Below are 19,538 nucleotides of genomic sequence, written 5' to 3'. Positions count from 1 at the left end.
TTGAAAATAGGTACGCCTAACGACAAAGATAGTACCTGTCGTCAAGGGATTGTACCAATATAATATTGAATATTTTTAAAAGGCTCTATAGCAGGGGCAACTTGTGGAACAAATTTTGCGAGAAGCTATCGTACAAAGAAAGAATGCAGCTACAAAACATGGCATTAAATAAGCCATTGGTTAGGCTTGGAATATTATAATTTAATGGTCTCAAATTCTTTTGATGAAAGAAAATTTTAAGACAAGAATTATTTAAATTACAGTAAATATACCCTACAAAATAAAAAATAAAATGAAATTTGGTCTCAGGAGGGGCTATGGCCCCTAGTACCAACCTCACTGGAGCTACTCTTGCTCTATAGTAAATATTTTATTGAAAAAAATGTATAGTTATTTTATATATTATTTTCAGAATAGTTCCATCTCATGTCTGTACATGTGACCATGCTGGTAGAATGGTCTGATTATTTGTGCCCCAACCAGGCAATCCATGTTCGACTCCCGGCTGGCTCATACCCAGATTTTTTGCATGTACATAGTATATGTGGTCGAGTTAGCACGATGTGGTGGGTTTTCTTTGGGTACAACCAGACCCTTCATTGCATCAATGTTCCACTCTTATCTCAACACCCCTTATCGTTTGCAATGACACCAATGTCAATAAGATGATTAGTTTTAACTCCATTAATTTCTATCTTTGCAAAAAGAAAGTGCAAATTGAAGAGGGAGGGGGCAGGGACAGACCCAGTTTGGAATTTTCGGAGGGGGAGTGTGGAAAGGGCAGTGTGGAATGGATGACGGTAGGATTTTTGGGGTATATATGGAATTCCTCCCAGTTAATTGGGGTGTCGGGCATTTTAAAAAATAATAGTCCTTAGGGTATTGTAACACATTTCTTACGTTTTTGAACAGTATTTTTTTATATCTCCAGAAATTTTTTAGTTAGTGTCCTCTCATAGGACCATACTTGTTGGGATGGGGGAAAAGGGATTGGTCCAGTATTGGGATTGGAGGCTGCCTGGTTCTGTAACTGCCCAGAGGCCCACAGATACTTTCAGCATGGCTGATAACCAGAACAAATGCATTAAGGCCAGTATTAAACCTAGTGCATAATGTGGTGGTGGAAGCGGGCCAAGAGGATGGATAAAACATGGGTATTTTCTCCCCTTTTATTCTGCCCTCTTTCCTGAATGTAGCTAACATTGATTAGTGGAATTAATTTTTGTGAAATAAATTTTTGTTAATAAATGACTGCCTTCTAAATTTAGAGGCAAAAAGTGAAAAGGGTACTAGAACATAAACCTGTATCCTGAGACTTATGAAACTAGATCTGTAGTAGAATATTTGTTGGCTTGTAGCAGTCATGAGGGGGTAGAAATGGAGGGAAATGTTTATAGCTAGACCTTTAGTTGTTAATTTTGGTGATTGGCTATGAAGCTGTGATTTATTATTTTCAAATTTTTTGTCGAAACGAGAGATCTTGTAATCTCACATGTTCAGTGACTTGCAGGCTGGACGCTGTGGTTTCTCAAATCTCATTTGTTTCTTCATTGTTGGTTATCCTCAAATGAAGACATTTTTCTAGTCTTGAATTGCAACCTGAAGGTGATTTAACCGTTTCCGTTGCTGTTGGTTTGTTTTTGGTTTCCGGGTCTCTAGTCATGACAAGTTTCCTTAAGCCCAAAGCTGTGGGCAGTGGCACACGCAAGAGTTGTTTGGTAAAGAGGGGGGATATAGCCCTCTTAAATCCTTAAATTAATCATTCCCACCAACAAATGGAAAGAATTTTAAAGCAAACAGCAGTCAAAGTAGTTCTAACTCGCCCTCCCTTCCCCCACCAACAAAAGTGAAATTTTGAGTTTGCTCTGGCAGCGGGTGTTAAATGTTTTTATAAATTGGCTATTATACAAGAACTTGTACATTTTTTTAAAACATTAATTTTTATTTCAGGTCCACAATGAATGTTTTGAAGCATTTTGGAAGCGTCGAGTCATTGCCAGAATTCCTGAAGTCCAGAAGACTAATCAGCATTAACAACAATGAAGTTCTCGATCATTTCCAGGCTACGCTTGTTAGTTTCAAGGAACCTCTGAACCTGTCCCAGAAACGGGGCAGCAAAGAGCTGTGTTGGTCACGGATTTGTGCTGTTTTGAAAACGCTGGTGCCACCAGAGCTGATGCACATGAGCATGTGGGAACGCCTCTGCTGGGAAGTGGTGGACGTCTCAGTGATGTACTTGCTAGTGACCCTGGCGTGTGTGTACATCCCTGCGGGGAGTGGCTCCTACGTGGCGATCAACATCGAGGTTGCAAACGCCATGCTGAAGGCAGCCAGGTGTAGGAGCAGTTCCACGGCGCAACTCAATACGACCACAGAGTGCCTTTACGAGCTCATCTCTAGTTCCGAGAGAAGTCAAGAGAGCGGGGAATCCTCAGCACCCACTTCTCAGGTCACATCTGTCCTGAACACGGCCTGTTCTGTTACTTCCGACGTGTCGTGTGTGTCTGTCACTGCCCAAGCAGATTCATCTCCAGCCAGTGAGGAGCGTGCACCAGGTAGCAGCTTGAACCCAACCTCTAACAATCCCACAAGAGCAAGGCATAAAAGGAAAAAGAAAAAATCTGAGAAGAAAACAAAAAGGCAGCAACAGTTAAAGTCTACTAAGAAAACGAGACGAAGCAAACGCAAGAAGCCTTTGCAGACTGTGCAAGTGATAGACGATAGGAAAGCCTATGATAGTTCCCTGCAGATTTCAACGTACACTATGTACTACAACCTGGCGCTCAACGAGAAGTGGCCGCACAGCCACGTCCTCTGCACGGCAGACGACGCGGAGAAGGTCCTGGCGAGCGTGCTGGCCACGAGCGTGGGCGTGCAGCTGGGGTCGTTGCCGCAGAGGGAACACCTGCAGAAGCTGTCCCGCCTGCTGCAGACGCTCATGGCACGGCACAGACGCCTGTCCCACGAGCAGCTATTCAAGCACCACGCCCGAACGAGGCACATTCCGGGGAGCCGGCCCTTTTCCAGCAGCGAGGTGTACCTGTTCACGAGCGATGTGGTGCGAAGGGTGGTGCCCCTGGACGTGTTCGGCTCCGGGAGGAACCGCAGGGTGTTCCTGGCGGCAGTGAGGAGGCTCACGCTCCTGGGGCTCCACCACACCATGACCCTGGGCATGCTGATGTGTGGGATGCGCACCTCCAGAGTCAAATGGCTCAACACCACAGTTGGACATGCCATGTGCCAGCACATCCTTGCCAAGGTACCTACCTATTTACAATACCAACATTTACCATGTAATGGCATGATTAGATTAGTAACTTCATTGAATCCAATGTTTGAACTTCTCAAGAGATCAAAGAGGAATATATTAAAGTGTAAAAAAACACACTATTTTCTTTAAAAAAAGGAGGGTCAACATGTCATGAAAGCTACAAAAAGTCCAGAAATAAACAGTAACGGTGCTGGAAGTCACAAAATTTTGACAACACCCTTTCAAAAACATACATTTGGATTTTCGACATGTTTCTTCATTTTATATTAGCGCACTAAGTATAAATAGTTGTAATCTGTGTACTTTAATCATGTGGAAATTCAAATTATCGCAGAAAAGGTTTTTAGCTTTCTAACATAAAATCCATGCTCCTGCGAACAGTAGATATATTGTATTATGTTTTATTTGATGATTGCAAATAAAAATGTACCTGTGATGTAAATAGATTTGTAAAAAATTTAGAAACATGGTTACTTTTTTAAACTTTTGCTAAAATGCACTGTTTCTGTAAGCAGGAAGATTGAAGTCAATGTATCAATTGGTCAAGCAAAGAGTGTTTCATAAGTACTATTGATTTTGTAACAGAAGTTTGCCTTGTGATTAATGCAATAGCAACTAATTAATAAAAAAAGGTTTAGTAAATAAGTGATTTCCCAGCAAGTCAGTTGTGAACCATAAAAATACATTCTCATGACTAACTGCTTATTTCAAGTAGGTTCAAAAACTTTTTTTTTTAAATTTATCATATTTAAAAAGTTATCAACACACACTAGTTTTACAACATGATTTTCAAGTGTACCGAAAATATTTGGAAGCTATCTACAAATGTACGTAAAGACTTGAAGAGGTCATACTTTTTCATAAAGAAGGTAATTGTACCATTTTTTCCTAGCTGCACAGTTTTTTTTTTTACTGAGCAACTTAGTGTATCACCTACTTGCATTGCCATTTTAAAGTCATAAAACCATCCAGCATCAGACTGTTGATCTGCAGGAAAAACAATTTTCTTGTGTCGACACACACACAATCACTTTTTATGGTCTTGTTAGATAATGACAAGATATGGACTCCAACATGGAATTTGGAGGAACTTCTGAATGTGTAAAGTGCACTAATTCAATTGTGTCAATAATTTTAAATGCATTAGGTACACCTTGGTCACTTGTTGTTTAAGCTGGACAATTGTTTCTGCAACTATTACTTTACTTAGTACACGTACCCAGGCAAGCTGACCGCAGCAGCTCTCAGTTGTTCCCTAATACTGCAGGTACTATATTTATCCAAAAATAATTTGACTCTGAATATAATGCTCCCCCCCCTCCCCCAAATAATAATTTTTGAATTAAGGTTTATGAATAAGTCTTTATGGAATGGAAATCACAATTCAGGTACATAGCACTTGAAAATTATTTAAATTAGTAAATTTCGAATTTACTAGAGCATTCCTGGTGTCATTTACATCAGTAGAGTGATTTACACGGCCTTTTTTGAAACACCAAGCACCAGTTATAAAATAAATCCTGTATTATGGCGTAGATCAAAAGAATAAAGTGGAAGAGCTTGTAGTTATTCAACTAAGCAAAGGTTCAGTAGGCAGTAATAAACAGAGGACTGAAGTGACAGAAGTGTAGTTTTTCAAGTACAGTAAACTCCCTATTATCCGCGCATGCTACGAAAAAATACAGCACATATGTAAATCTGTATTTTATTACAATCTACTAACGAGTGTATTGTGTGCAGTATACAGTAAAACGCCACAGGCCTTCTCTAAATTGTATCCGTGTTACGAAGTAAGTACCATTTATATTACTGAAATTTATTGTAGGCTATGATAATTATTCAGTAAAATACAAAAATTTCAGCATTATTTAAAAACATTTTACTGTTAATTGTTACTTTTACTGTACATACATTATTTAATTTTTAAGTTGAAATTAATGTTTCCTTTTTCGTTTCCCATTTTCGGCTCTTTTGCGGATTATCCGCGATTTTCACTATCCGCGTTAGCCCTGCCACTTAATTTCGCAGATAATCGGGAGTGTACTGTAGTCTATTTCAAGTGGCAAGATACAAGTTTGCGATTATAATGTGAATCCACTTTCAGCAGTTTTGGTGAAAATCACCACATTATTTTCGGGTGAATGTGGCTTGTGTTTTGCAGGTGATGCTGTGGTTGTTTGACTACGTGATCCTGCTCCTCAAGTGTTTCTTCTACGTGACGGAGCCCTCGTCGGGCTACTGCATGCCGGCGTTCTACTGGAAGAGGCACTGGCGCGACTTGCAGCGGGCGGCGCTGGCTGACGGGAAGTTCCAGGAGGTGTCGGAAGCCAAGGCCAACATCATCGCTGCCGGTGGGAACCCACTCGGGAGCTCGTTCGGCATCGGGAGGATCAGGTTCATCCCGAAGGAGAAGCTCTTGAGACCCATACAGACCCTCAGGTACTGCTCTCGTCGGGGGTGTGCTCAGCTTGTCTGCAGGTCACAAACAGTCATGAAAACGTAAAAAATTAAACATCAATGAGGCTGGAACTTTTAACATACAGTAGTCTTTTTCTAAATTTGCTTTTGTTTATGCCTAAGTTTAGTTTATAGCCACATAGTAAAGTAAATGCGTTTGGGGACTACTGTATCTTTTTAAATCACGTGGAAAATATCTCTGAAAATGTTTTAACTTTATAACTTATAAATAATCATGTTCCTGCAAATAGTTTTATTTAGTTCATTATCTTACTTAAAATTTCTCTCAATTTTTATAGCATTAAAATGTCCCATGTTATATAAAAAATATTGTAACAAAATTATATTTAAAGTTCCTGAAAAAAATTCCTGAAGTTGGTTCATCAAACATTTTTAGACACCTTGGTACCAAGTATTGAAGCTGTGCAACTACATATTTGTATGCTATACCAGATGTGACAAAGTCATCTTTAGTATGAATTGCGAAATAAATATCAGTTAAATAATCCAATTTCAAAAATACTGTAAATGTATTATCTTGAATGTTAAATGCAGGAAGTAGAACTGGGTTAAACCAAAGCTATATAAGTACTAATTTGTTAGTGTGTTATCTTGTGTACAGTTAAATTTTCAAACAGAATATGAATTGGCAGTTTTAGGAAAAATAAAATACTGTAATTTTATATATGAGTAGACAAACTTGCAGGATTTCAACTTCCCTCTTAAGGTTAAATTATGGTTTTACATCTCATGGTAATTCACAGAGGCTTAAGGCGATGGTACTGTTAGGTTCTTTATTACTATTCCCAAAGGAAATCACACACTCGTCTACACATCACAAAACCACCATCTTGGCCCGTCATACACTACCTTTTTCGTCCGCCCTTGCTGCCAACCGTTATACACTACAATCCCATCCTTCCTTATGAGCTTGAGATCAAATGATCTCCAAAATACATAGTACAGTTGTATATTACCCTACTATAAATACATATTACATGACAAGTTGCATTTCTCAACAATCACAAATAATGTTACAAATCTAACCTTACTGGAGGTTTCACTAATCGTGTTGACCGTCTGTCTGGTCTAGGTCTGCTTTCCCCTTGCACTGAAGTGGGGGATACAAAGCCTTTGAAGGGTGGACTATGGCTATCTTCTCTAAGTAGTCCTGAGGAAGACAGCTCTTTCGGTATTCCTTCCTTAGGCACCACCTTTGTGGCAACCCTCCCCCTCACTTCGTCATCAATTCCTTCCCCACTACCACGCTTTGATGTTGCCCAGTTTCCTAACTTAGGCCCCCATGCCAGTGTGTCACTAACCACATTGTTTGACACTACTGGATGTCTACAATCTGGTAACTGTGATTTCCGGATTTGATCCACATGCACTATCCTATTTCTTTGGTTACTTCCCCATAACACCAAATATGTCAATGAACTTAAGACTTTTACAATTCTACTTGGAACCCATTTCCATACTTTATCTCCTATTGTTTTCACCAGGACCTTTTCCCCTACTTCATATAAAGGAACACCATCCTTTATTGGTTGCCTTCGTTCACACTTTTTGGTTTTATTTTTATCAGGTTTTAACATGCTCAGCTTGGTTCTGGGTTTTGTTTTAAAGATCACTTCCGCCGGGGTCTGTCCCGTTACTGTACAAGGAGTATTTCGGTAAACAAACAAGAACTCTTCTAACCTATGGTGGATGTTTACATGCTTATTTTTGAGTGTTCCATCAATGACCTGTTTCTTCAATGCCTGTTTTAATGTTTGAACCCCCCGTTCTGCTAGTCCATTCGATTTGGGATGATACGGTGGGCTTTTCAACACCTGTATGCCATTTCCTTTACAAAAGGATATGAAGTCTTCAGAGTTAAAGGGAGGCCCATTGTCAGAGACAATAGCACCTGGAATTCCAAAAATGGCAAAACATGAACGTAACCTTTCAATGACCTTCCCCGCTGATGTAGTACTCATGACCCAGGCACTCACCCACTTAGAAAAGTGATCACATAGAATGAGTATTTTTTCTCCTCCTTGGTCCAAGAAATCCAAATGAATTCGCTCCCATACTGAATAAGTTTGAGGCCAGGTCATTGTTGGAATCTCCTTGCGCATATTCTGTGTACATTGGCAGGCTTCACAAGTCTGCACTCTATTTTGAATGTCCTGGTCAACACCAGGCCACCAAACCATACCACGTGCTAACAGTTTCATTCTCACAATTCCTGGATGTTGATCATGTAGCATTTCAATGACTTTCTCTTGTAGCTGTTTTGGTATAATTATTCTATTTCCCCACATAAGGCATCCTTGTTGTAACGACAGTTCATGCCTCCTCATGAAGAATGGCTTCAAGTTTGGATCTGATAACCTATCTGTCCATCCATGTTTTGTGAGTTCTATTACCTTTGCTACTCCTACATCCTGACGTTGAGCTTCACAAACATCATCTGTATTGAGGGGTAAATCAGGAATGTTTGTGAAAGCAAAAATGCAGTTATCTATGCTCCCCGGCAGGGGCAACCTAGATAAGGCGTCTGCATTAGCCATTAATGATCCTTGTCTGTACTCAAGTTTATAATTATAAGCTGCTAAGATAACTGCCCATCTCTGAAGCCGTGCATGTGCTAAGGTAGGAATGGCCTGATCATGGCCCAACAGTCTCTTTAAAGGTTGATGATCTGTCACCAGTACAAACTGATGACCATAAATGTACTTGTGGAAACGTTTTACCGCAAACATTATGGCTAACGCTTCCCTGTCGATTTGTGAATAGTTTTGCTCTGCCTTTGAAAGTGTGCTCGATGCAAAAAGCACAGGTTTGTCATTCCCCTCTATCCTATGGCTTAACACAGCACCAACTCCATATGGGGATGCATCACATGCCACCACAATTTGAGCTGTTGGGTTAAAGTGCGTTAATACCTGATTGGATGTTAACATTTGCTTCGCTGCCTCAAAGGCTGTTTGGCACTCTGCATTCCAAATCCACTTGCTGCCACATTTAGTCAAGTCATACAGGGGTTTCATCTTACTGGACAGCATAGGTAAAAACTTATGGTAGAACTGCAGCAGACCCAGAAAGGATTTTAACTGTGTTACATTTAAAGGTCTGGCTGCTTGTGTAATGGCTTCAGTCTTTTCATCGGTAGGATGAACTCCATACTCATCTATCTTATGCCCTAAATATTCTACTGACTCACCATAGAAGCGGCATTTCGACAGGTTAACTCTAATATTATGATCATTTAACCGCTCTAGTACAGCAAATACTTTTTGCTTGCAATCATCTATTGATGTTCCCACAATCAAAACATCATCTATGTAACATACCACCCCAGGTAATCCTTGCAGCACTCTATCCATAACGGACTGAAATATGGCTGGAGCACTAGCTACGCCATAGGGTAAACTTGTCCACTGAAACAAGCCTAGGTGAGTATTCATTGTGAGGTAAGGCCTAGATTCCTCCCCCACTTCTAACTGCTGATACGCATTGCTCAAATCTAATACAGTGAAAATCTTACCCCCTGTTAACCCAGCAAAAATATCTTCCAATTTTGGTAGCGGGTAACAATCAACATTTAGGACTTTGTTTAAGGCCACCTTAAAATCTACACATACTCTTACACCCCCCTGTTTTTTTGGTACCACCACAATGGGACTAGCCCACTCACTATGTCTTACAGGAATAATTTTACCTACATTCTGCAAATCATGTAGCTGCTTTTCTACCTGCTCTTTAAGTGCGTAAGGCACATCATAAGCTTTGTGAAACACTGGTATTGCCTCCTCTTTGACATTCAGATGGGCCTTAAAATTACGTATGCATCCAGTAGTGTCTGCATTAAATACTCTAGGAAATCTTGTACTCATTTCACTTAGTCCCAGTGTCCCCACTTCAACACATGTGCTTGATACCTCATTGGGACCCTGACCACAACCAATCAATTTACCTACGTTACTTACTGCCTCCAAGTTATTTCTCCAATCAGGTAGAATAGCATCAAGCCATTCTCTTCCCAACAGAGGCAACATGTTTGCTCTCCCTCCTATTACCACGAGGGGCAGTTGATGCTCTCTCCCAGACTGCCCTCTTACATTTACACTGATTTGCCCCAACACTTTGACCTGGTTACCAGTGACTGACTTTAATTCTAAGGCACAATGTTTAAGTACTACCCGTGGAAAATGGTCCTTGTAAGCAGAAACTGGTATGACAGATACACAAGCTCCACTATCTATCTCCATTTTTATCCTTTGACCTTCTACGGAAACCACTGCAGTCAAGGGTTTATTTACACTATTGATATATACTGTTGTGTTCACGGAAGAGTTAACTTGATTAAGATGCAATGCATTAAGTTCCAGAAGCTCGTCACTAGACTCTGCCCCCAGTTCTTTCACCATACGAGAGCGACATACTCGAGCTGCGTGACCTTTCTTCCCACACGAGTAACAGGTCCACTGCCTTGCTGGACATGTCTCATGAGCATGCCTCCGTCCACATCGGAAGCAAGATGATGCTGCTCCGCTTGCCGCTGCTCCACTAGGGTGTTTGGATGTAGACCTGTATGTGGACTTGTAGTCATTATTTCTCTGCTGCCCGCCTCGCGAGTATGTTTCCTGGACTGTACCTTGTTGCTTATCTGTTACTTTGTTGACAGTTTCTGTTACGTCCATTGGCGAAGTTGGCAATGTTGGCTGGAACAACTTTGTCTGCTGTGCGGCCTGTTCCATGCTGCTGGCGATAATGCAAGCCTTGTCAAAGTCTAGGTTAGGTTCACAGATCAGACTACGTTGTATGATTTCGGACCGCAAGCCACATACCAAACGATCCCGTAATGCTTCTTGTAGAAATTTACCAAAGTTACATGATTTTGCCAGGTTTTTTAGTTCTATTATGTATTCAGATACCGATACATTGCTTTGCTGATCACATTTATGAAATCTGAACCTTTCGACTATGATGTTCTTGGCAGGCGAAAAATGTGTAGAAAGCACCTCCAACAATTCTTCAAATTTCTTTGATGTAGGATTGTCTGGTATCAGTATGCTTTTGAGGGTAGCGTACGTTTTGGCCCCCATAAGGGTAATAAATAGTGGCACCTTGGCATCTTCTTTGATTTCATTCACTACAAAAAACTGTTTTAGCCTTTCCACGTACGAATCAAAGTCCTCTGTCTGCGCATTATATTCCCCAATATGTCCCAGCAACCCCATGTTTACATTTTCATGTGCGGTACGTGAAAGTGAACAAAATGTGGCCCGCCTTACTCACAATACACCCCACTGTTGTTGTAATGCACTCCCATAAATTACCGCACATCGCCGATCCCATCCTCGTCGCCAATTGTTAGGTTCTTTATTACTATTCCCAAAGGAAATCACACACTCGTCTACACATCACAAAACCACCATCTTGGCCCGTCATACACTACCTTTTTCGTCCGCCCTTGCTGCCAACCGTTATACACTACAGGTACGTCCATTATTACTGTGGGCTTCTAACTTACTGGATACTGACTTGTTGAGCAGTGTGCAATGTAAAACCTTTCCTTAATTTTTTTAAAGGTGCAAAATAAGTAAAAAGGCAAAATGCCTCTCTTTTAAAAGTGTTCATATGACCATGGAAAAAAGTGTAGAAACCATGGCACTGTTAGTAGAGTAAAAGACCCATGAATTTATCATAACACAATTGAAATAAATACAGTATCTAAAATAATAATATATATAAAAAATAATTCCCTTTTAACTTTCTAATGATGGAAAAAATATATAATTCCAATATATAATTCCATGTTATAGTTTCTAACACAAAATAAATATTTCTGCATCTTGAAAACTTGTTTGGCGAATAATTTTTTTGTTGTAGCCAATAAAATTTGATATTATAGCAGTTGAGAAAAGATTTGTTCAAATTGACTCATGGAATTAATTATTGTGTTTCAAAAGCAAATTTAACAATAGCAAATTGAAACACAATGGATGTAATGTTGGTAGTCAAAAAATTAATTTTGTCTCTGGTTCCACAATTGTAATGACCCTTTTTATTTTCAATTAATTATTTACTGTTGAATATTGAAAATTGGCAAAATGAAAAACTTGTATGCTTGCTGAAAGCTACCGCAATTATTACAAATTCAGAGGTTGAGAGGCCGTTAACAATCCTATAATAAATATTTAGTTTCCAATTGAAACTATTAGTAGATAAAATCATTTTACGTGAATCAGGATGGATTTAATTGAACTAATAAAACAGACCATACCATAAAATTTAATATTCAATACATACTTTGTAATTGCTGAAAAATAAAATATAATTACGAAAACTGTGATGAAGCTAATAAATGTTAATGATCGATGGAAGGATCCTTGAACAACATTATTTTTGATTTGATTATAACTCATGTTTATATCATTTTGCCAGTAATTTTCAGTGCTGGTATTGCTCAAAATTGACGTAAAATATTTCATTTCCTTAGCTGTTGTAATTCAAGATGCCTCAGAACAGGACGTAGGAGGCACGGAGTCTCATTCGAAGGGCTCGACAGTAGTTATAGAAGATAGAACATCATCCGGAAGTACAAGGAAATTACAGATGGTACTCTTGAAATGTTATTCTTTAGACTATGTACTCGGAACATTGTAGCAAGACAGACATGGCGAAGAAGCACAGCAGCACAACACAGAAAATGGGCATAGTGGCTCATAGCACAACACACCAAGTAGACATCAAATCAATCACTTAACCATTCAACTACACGTAGATTCCAAATTCAAGTGACTTCCTTTTGGATCACTAATTCTTCACTAAATGACATGTGAAAATAAACCAGATGAAATGGAAGACTGGACTGGCTATGACGCAAGCAGATCAAGTAATAATGGCGGCTTGTAGGCATGCTGGGGACGCCGACTTGCGGACAGATACATTGCTGGATGACCAAAGTAGAGCTGTTCAAAATCGGGTGTAGTAAGGTGAGAAGGGAAGAAAACAGCTTTACACAGTAAAGTGATCCAAAAAGTAATGGGCGGATGGACATGGGAGTGCCCAGGCGATATGTTGTAAACTTGCAGGTAAACTTTAGATTGCCGGGAACAGAGTGCAGTCTGCGTTGGCATTAACTTGGCGGGAATGCGGCGTGATGCCGATGTCCGGTAGGACAGGAAATGCAGTGAACAGCACTGACGAAACTAGAAACAAAGCTACCAATGCCTAGCAAGGGTGTACTAGCAAAAAAAATAACTTTTAGGCAGAAAGGCTTTATTTAAGAAAAGAAAAATACACCAAAAATTAAAATTTCCCTATAAAATTACAAATTAATCAAAGTTAACTCTGTGAAAAATTGTAAATTTCGAAGTGTCATAATAAAATTTATATAAAAGTGGCACATATTAGTAATGGTTGTCCCTAGCTGATGTATTTCTCTACTCTGTATTGTAATGGTGGGACAAATTTAAAACAACAAGACTCTCAGTTTTGGAGAGGAACTCTAATGAGTCATTATCTCGATGTACCCTACCAACTGTAAATAAGTTTTACTTCAAAAGTGATGATAGTACTGTAGGTCTTATCGGCGAGCAATGTGGTTAAAGAATGTAAACATAATATGCGAAGACAGTTTTATAAACAATTAACAGATTAGTACTCACTGTTGGATGCAACAGTAGCTGACGAAATAATATCCACGTATAACTAAAAAAATTATATTTGAGACTACAAAGAGCAACGTCTTAAGTTCACTAAGCTGTAGCTGCGGTGCCAAAGAGGAGGCAGGAGGCAGCGATGAGGTGCGGCAATGACCAGAAAAAAATGTCTCGGGAGTGTCCTCTCTGTGCTCAGGGAGCCTCATTATATGCTTCAAGCTTTGGGCGTCATCCCGGATGGTGGCCAAGGCGTCGGCCAGTTACATCTCTCTGCTCAGCTAGCGGGGCGACTCAAGTCACGAGGCGCAGTGCATGAGCTCTTACATGGTAGATATCGAACCGGACATGTCCAGAGCTGCAGAAGATGAGATGGTTTGCTCGAAATGCAGCGTAGTGGAGAAAATGACTGGTTCTGAAATTATCAGGATCTCAACTGGGCAGTAATTGAGCAAACAGTCAGGTGATTACGGGCCGGCCAGATGGCGGGCAGTACAGCTCTGGTGTTACTGTGTGTAAGGGATGTGAGCCCCGGCACGAAGAGCGCAGCGGCGAAGGCCAGGTTGCTCCTGCGCCAGGTGAACCAGCAGCGGGGCTTCGGCCCGTCCGCCTCGCTGCACGGCCGCCTGCACGCCGCGTGGCGGGAGCTGAGGGTCGCCTCCTCCGGGCCGGGGCTGCACCTCGTGAGGACCGACATCCGGGACGCCTACGGCGCCATCGACCACCGCAAGCTGGTGGGCATCCTGCTGCAGCTGAGGAGGGACTTGCTGGAGCGGGGTGAGTCCCGTGGAGGTAAACAACACCATGTCTGTTTTTGATGAAATTCAGTTGGCACCATGCCCAAGAAGTAAATTTTTCCCTCTTAGCACACTCATACCATAATGCTCAAATTGCATTTTATAAATATGAAGGCCTACAACACCATTCCCCTCCCCGAATTTCCCCCCCCCCCACCCCCCCAAAAAAAAAGTCTACACTGAAAACATTAAACCATTGTATTGAAAATATTGTTTTCATATGATAAAAAAAGTTTGAAAATACTTTTGTTAGTTTTATGAAGCAACTGGCTGAAGTACCCAACGTTGCCCAGGCTGTTGTACGTGGACAGTAATTATTGTCTTCTTAATTTTAACGTCAGTTGTGCAAAATTTCATCAAGAGTTGCCCATATTTTGATTGAAGGGGTAGTGAAAGTGTTGTGGGGAAGGAATGGGGGAAGCTGGAGGAAAGTAGTATATCAAAATCTTATGAATTGAATAACTTTTTGTTAAAATCAGATGTAGATGATAGTAGGGTTTTTATTTTTATTGTCAAGTGTGCCAAATTTCATCTAGAAGGTCCAAAATAATGCTTTAAGCGGTAGGAATGAGAAATGGTTTTTTTTTTTGTAATATCATGTTTTCAGTGAACTTCTTTTTCTTCAATTGGATGTTGATGATAAATTCCCCTTTTTTTATATGTGAACTGTTCAAAATTTCACCAAGGAGAGCCAAAAATCTGCTTTTAGGTTGTAGTAAAGTGGAGGGGGTGTAGTTATTTCTAAACTTCATGTAACCAGAATAAAGGGTGAGTTAACAGTAATGATATTTCTATTTTTAACATCAAGTGTGAAAACTTTCATCAAGAAGAGAAAAATTCTCCTTAAAGGAGTGAGAAAGGGGGCTGGGTTAGTTTTTAAAATATCATGTATTCAAGAAACTTTTTTTTGTGAAAATCAGATATGGACAGTAATTTCCTTCCTCTTTTGAACGTCAAGTGTGCGAGATTTTATCAAGTTGTATCAGAACTAAACCTTAGGGGGTGGAAAGGTAGATAGGGTTGGGTTTTCAAAATATCATATAGATAATTTGATGGGGATAATTTTTTAAATAAATGTAGGTAATAAATTTTCTCTTTATTTGAATGTCAAGTTTGCACAATGTCATCAAGAAGTACCATAAATACTGTTTATGGGTAGTAATGGGAATTAGGGGTGGTTTTTCGAAATCTCATGTTATTTGTTAATTGGACATAGACAGCTATCTTCCTTTTAATTTTAACATAAAATGTGCAAAATTCATTAAAAAGTACAAAGATTCTATTTTAAGGGGTGGGAAAGAGGGATGGAGGTAGTTTTTTTATTTTAAATTTATTTAGTGTAGACTGTAACCTGCCTATTTTTTAGAAATCAATCATAGACAGTAATAACAGAACAAAATTTCATCAAATAGTGTCAAAGTTTTGTTTTGAGGTGTGGGAATGGGGGTGGTTTTTTTTTAAAATTTCACCTAGACAGTGACCATCCTTGTGTTTTTTAAAAAGTCAAGTATGCAAAATTTCATAGAGATTGGATGAATGGTTTAGGAACGCATACGCAAAAAATAAACATTCATTTTCATATATAGATTCAGATTATTACCGAAGAAACTTGAAAATATTTAAAGTTGAAACAAATCAAAAACTGGCTCTTCTTAAAACATACCATTTTGTGACATGGCGTCTAAACACTTCCAGGTTACAGACATATAAAAATGAAATACCACTCGTCATCAATTCTGCACAACTATAAGACCTACAGAGTCAAAATTTGGCACGTATGTATATTTCTTATACTAAATACTCATCTGCTCACCAACTCCCAAGGGCGGGAGCATCAAAAATCAAAATTTCATGTTTTTCAACAATAAGTTCTACAAAATTTTGCAGGGGCATTAATAGAAAAAATTTCCTGTTCTTTGTTTTCTATCTAAATATCTACTGTTTACATGAGATTTTGAAAATTATTAGCCCCATACCCACTATAACAAACCTCTTGACGGTGTGTTTAGCCCAAAAAACGGTGGCTACTTCTGCATGTATATTCATAAGATATTTTTATAGTATATTTCTGTACCTCGGAAGCATAGGATGCTATGTTCACTTTTGGGCAAAATGCACTTTTAACCATAAACACGACCACCGTTTGACATTCTTTATAGTGGCATTCAACACAAATTATCTACGATATGTCAAAAATTCACATATTTTGGTTAGAAAATAGTTGAGTAAATAAGTGAAGTTCTATTTAAAATTCTTTAAGCTGCTCTCATAAAAAATATGGTTTATGTGACATAGTGTTATGCTTCTGAGGTACAGATATATCTTAGATAAATATATTTTTACAGAATTAGTTTAATCTTTATTTTAATTAATAACATGATAAAACATTAATAATTTATTATTTGCATTATATTTAGTTCTTATTAATTTATAAACACTAATGATTTAAATAAATTATTATCTTTATAACATTAAATTTTCATAATACTTCACCAGAGCTGGTGTTCCTCCCAGTTGCTTATTTTAAGACAGTCATGGCATGCCTTTACTAGTACCTTGAGAGGTCTTTACTTCAGCACGTTCGGTACCACTGCCATGCCAGATTAGAGATTATCTAACGCCAATATGGTTGTGTTTAAACTGTAATACCAAGTGTGAACTGGAACCTGCTCGAAAACAGTGAGGATAAACTCGGCAAGCTTAAAACGTCGGCAGTGCGGTATTGTGGCCTGACTGCAGAGGTCAACAGCCAGTTTTCACGCAAAAAAAATCTGAACTGGTGCTGGATTGTAGCATATTATGCACCATTGAATGCCGGATTAAATACCTTTTATTGTAAAAACTGTGTATAAATGAGACAGTAGAAAAGAAAACATTGAGAGAAAAATATTCATTTGCTTATTATACCTAATGTTATTGTTTATTGTAAAACCAAAATACTACAGTTTATAAACAATTATTCACCATAGCCCATAATTGATTAATTGAATTGTGTGTTAAATAAGTTTTAAAAGTAATATTTTGTGATAAGAATAACTTCTTTGTATGAAAAGTTGCACAAACTGGATTTTTTTTTTACCCAGAGCATGTTAAATTGGTGAAACCTAGGTAAATACAGGTTCTTTTTCAACATGCCTTTAACCATACCAAAGCTAGCTCAACAAACTGTATTTTTTTTTTTTTTTTACCCAGGGCATGTTAGATTGGTGAAACCTAGGTAAAAAAACAGGTTCTTTTACAACATGCCTTTAACCATACCAACGCTGGCTGAACCGCTGGTTGAATGTTGACCTTGCAAAGGTCCCTATGGCCGTGGTCGTTTAGACGTCATGCTTCTGCAGTGAGGTTCACAGTTGTTAGCCCCAACCTCATGGATGACTCACTTTGGAAGCACTGAGTCAATAACGAAGTTGTTCAGCCCTCTTTCGTCTAGGTCTTATCATTTTTAATTGTTGTGTGCTTAATGTTGGATGCAAAATCATTGTTTTTTTTACAGCCTTCAGTAGAGTCATCACTTTAGAGATGAGAAAGGGTTGGCTTGAATACAACTGCAATTTAGGTGTAAAACTGAAGAAAAATTATGCTTCTCCTGTATTTCTTGCTACTAATCATTTTGAAAATCTCTGAACAATGTTGAGATAGCACTCACTACACATAGTAGGGACAATCACTAGGGACAAGTCAACATGGTGGATTGTAATAATACCAAAGTAACACCAAAAAGCATGTCAATACACCATGGGACACCAAAATGCAAGTTAATTCAACATTTAGCACTGAAATGATACTAAAATCATGTTGAATAGCATTTTAAATCAAAATTTAACTCAAATCACAAAAATTTAGTTTTTTAGTATATTGAATTCAATTAATATAATTTATTTTAAATGAAGTTTGTAAAAAAAAATATGTACTAAACAGACAAAAAAATTAATATGACTTTTTTAAAAAGCTTTTAACGGTTATTGGTAATTTTTTTTACCAAACAATGTTGATAATGTTCAAACACAAAAAAAACACTTGCCAATTAATTTTTGTTGCTCTGAGTAATTCTGTCGTGGACATACTTATTTCAAATTACTACATTGTAAATTTGCTTCATGTATCAGTCAAAATGTTACTGTTTTGATTAAATAAGTATCATGAAACATCTGACATATTTGTTGAAAAATATGCTATCTTTATGAATAAACAGAATTCATAAAAAAAAAATCTTCTGTTTTAAAAACAAAATTGGCCTAAAAATATAACCATAAAATCTTGTCTCTAGCAATCACTCCTCATCTATCTTAAGGAACCATTCTAGCATCCATCTGAAGTGATTTCGCGGAAGCCGTAGACAACCAAACTCAGGAATCCCCTGGGTCTGCTGGATTGCGAGTCCATATCTTATCACTGTGCCACTTTACTCCATGGTCAGGAAGCAGTTTTGTCAACTATGTGTCTTTGTTGCCATGATCACAGTTGTGGTAATTGTTTTGCAGAACCTATGCTGCTCTTCAGAACGTACAAAGCTGTGAAACTCCTTCCTGGCAGGAATAACCTTCAAGTGAAGCAACATTACCTGTTCGAGGGTCTTCCTGGAGTGTTTCCTGCCAACTGCCTTTTGATATATTCTGAGAGAAAGGTAATGTATGCATTTATTTGGAAATGTTGCATGGCTGGTGAATTAAATTGAGCCTACTTATTTTATCACACAGTGGGCAGTCTTCCCTTTCCTTCCGTCCCTCTCCTGCTCCCCTTGTGTCACCCCACCCAGAGGGAAACATTATGCTTGCAGAAGAGTCCCAGCTTAAGTAAAAGAGTTTCGTGGCGAGATAATGGCCTTTTTTTCCCCATGTTTTCATTTAGAAACAGGGATGATAATTTTAACTATAAGTAGACCTATGGAAAAATAACACAGACTCAACATACTTTTAAAAATTAACTTCAAAATAAACTACAACTGTCTACAGCTGTCTACTACTAATTAAATATAGTTTTTTTTATACCACTTTTGCAGTCCTACATCAGTTTAACTCAACCAAAAAGTCATGTGAGTAGATCTACTTTTAAAAGACCTCTGTTAACTTGGGGGTTACAAGTAGATTGGTTTCTGGGTTGTAGCAGCGTCCAAGGTTAATATATCACAAGGTGAATATATCACGATATATCACAATATTAGGGAAGAAATGACACATCTAACAATTGCTCTTCAAGAAAATGGTTATTCGAAATCATAAATTAGGAAAGCCATGAAGTCATTTCAACAGCAGAAGAAAGAGCATCTTCCTAATTAAGCCTTCATTCCTTACATCAAAGTTAATTTCAACCAAGTGGAAATAATTCTTAGGAAGTATGAAGTTCATACAATTCTCA

The 19,538-nt window shown here is 38.5% G+C and overlaps 1 protein-coding gene across 3 annotated transcripts in view; it reads left to right on the top strand.

Annotated features, from left to right (window-relative positions):
* Positions 1-19,538, top strand: part of LOC134528052 (telomerase reverse transcriptase-like) — a 42,631-nt gene that overhangs the window by 5,678 nt on the left and 17,415 nt on the right. For 2 of the 3 annotated variants that reach the window (XM_063361258.1, XM_063361260.1), the window contains exons 2-5: positions 1,951-3,259; positions 5,433-5,710; positions 13,904-14,175; positions 18,665-18,807. In XM_063361258.1, coding sequence (XP_063217328.1) covers positions 1,958-3,259; positions 5,433-5,710; positions 13,904-14,175; positions 18,665-18,807 — 1,995 coding nt within the window. In that variant the 5' untranslated portion in view covers positions 1,951-1,957. The remainder of the gene's footprint in view (positions 1-1,950; positions 3,260-5,432; positions 5,711-13,903; positions 14,176-18,664; positions 18,808-19,538) is intronic. The other variant, XM_063361259.1, reaches the window with a different exon arrangement.

Source organism: Bacillus rossius, chromosome 1, assembly GCF_032445375.1.
Source record: "Bacillus rossius redtenbacheri isolate Brsri chromosome 1, Brsri_v3, whole genome shotgun sequence".
Taxonomy (NCBI): Eukaryota; Metazoa; Arthropoda; class Insecta; order Phasmatodea; family Bacillidae; genus Bacillus; species Bacillus rossius.
The sequence above is the reverse complement of the archived record's forward strand: the minus strand, read 5'-3'. Positions and strand labels throughout refer to the sequence as shown.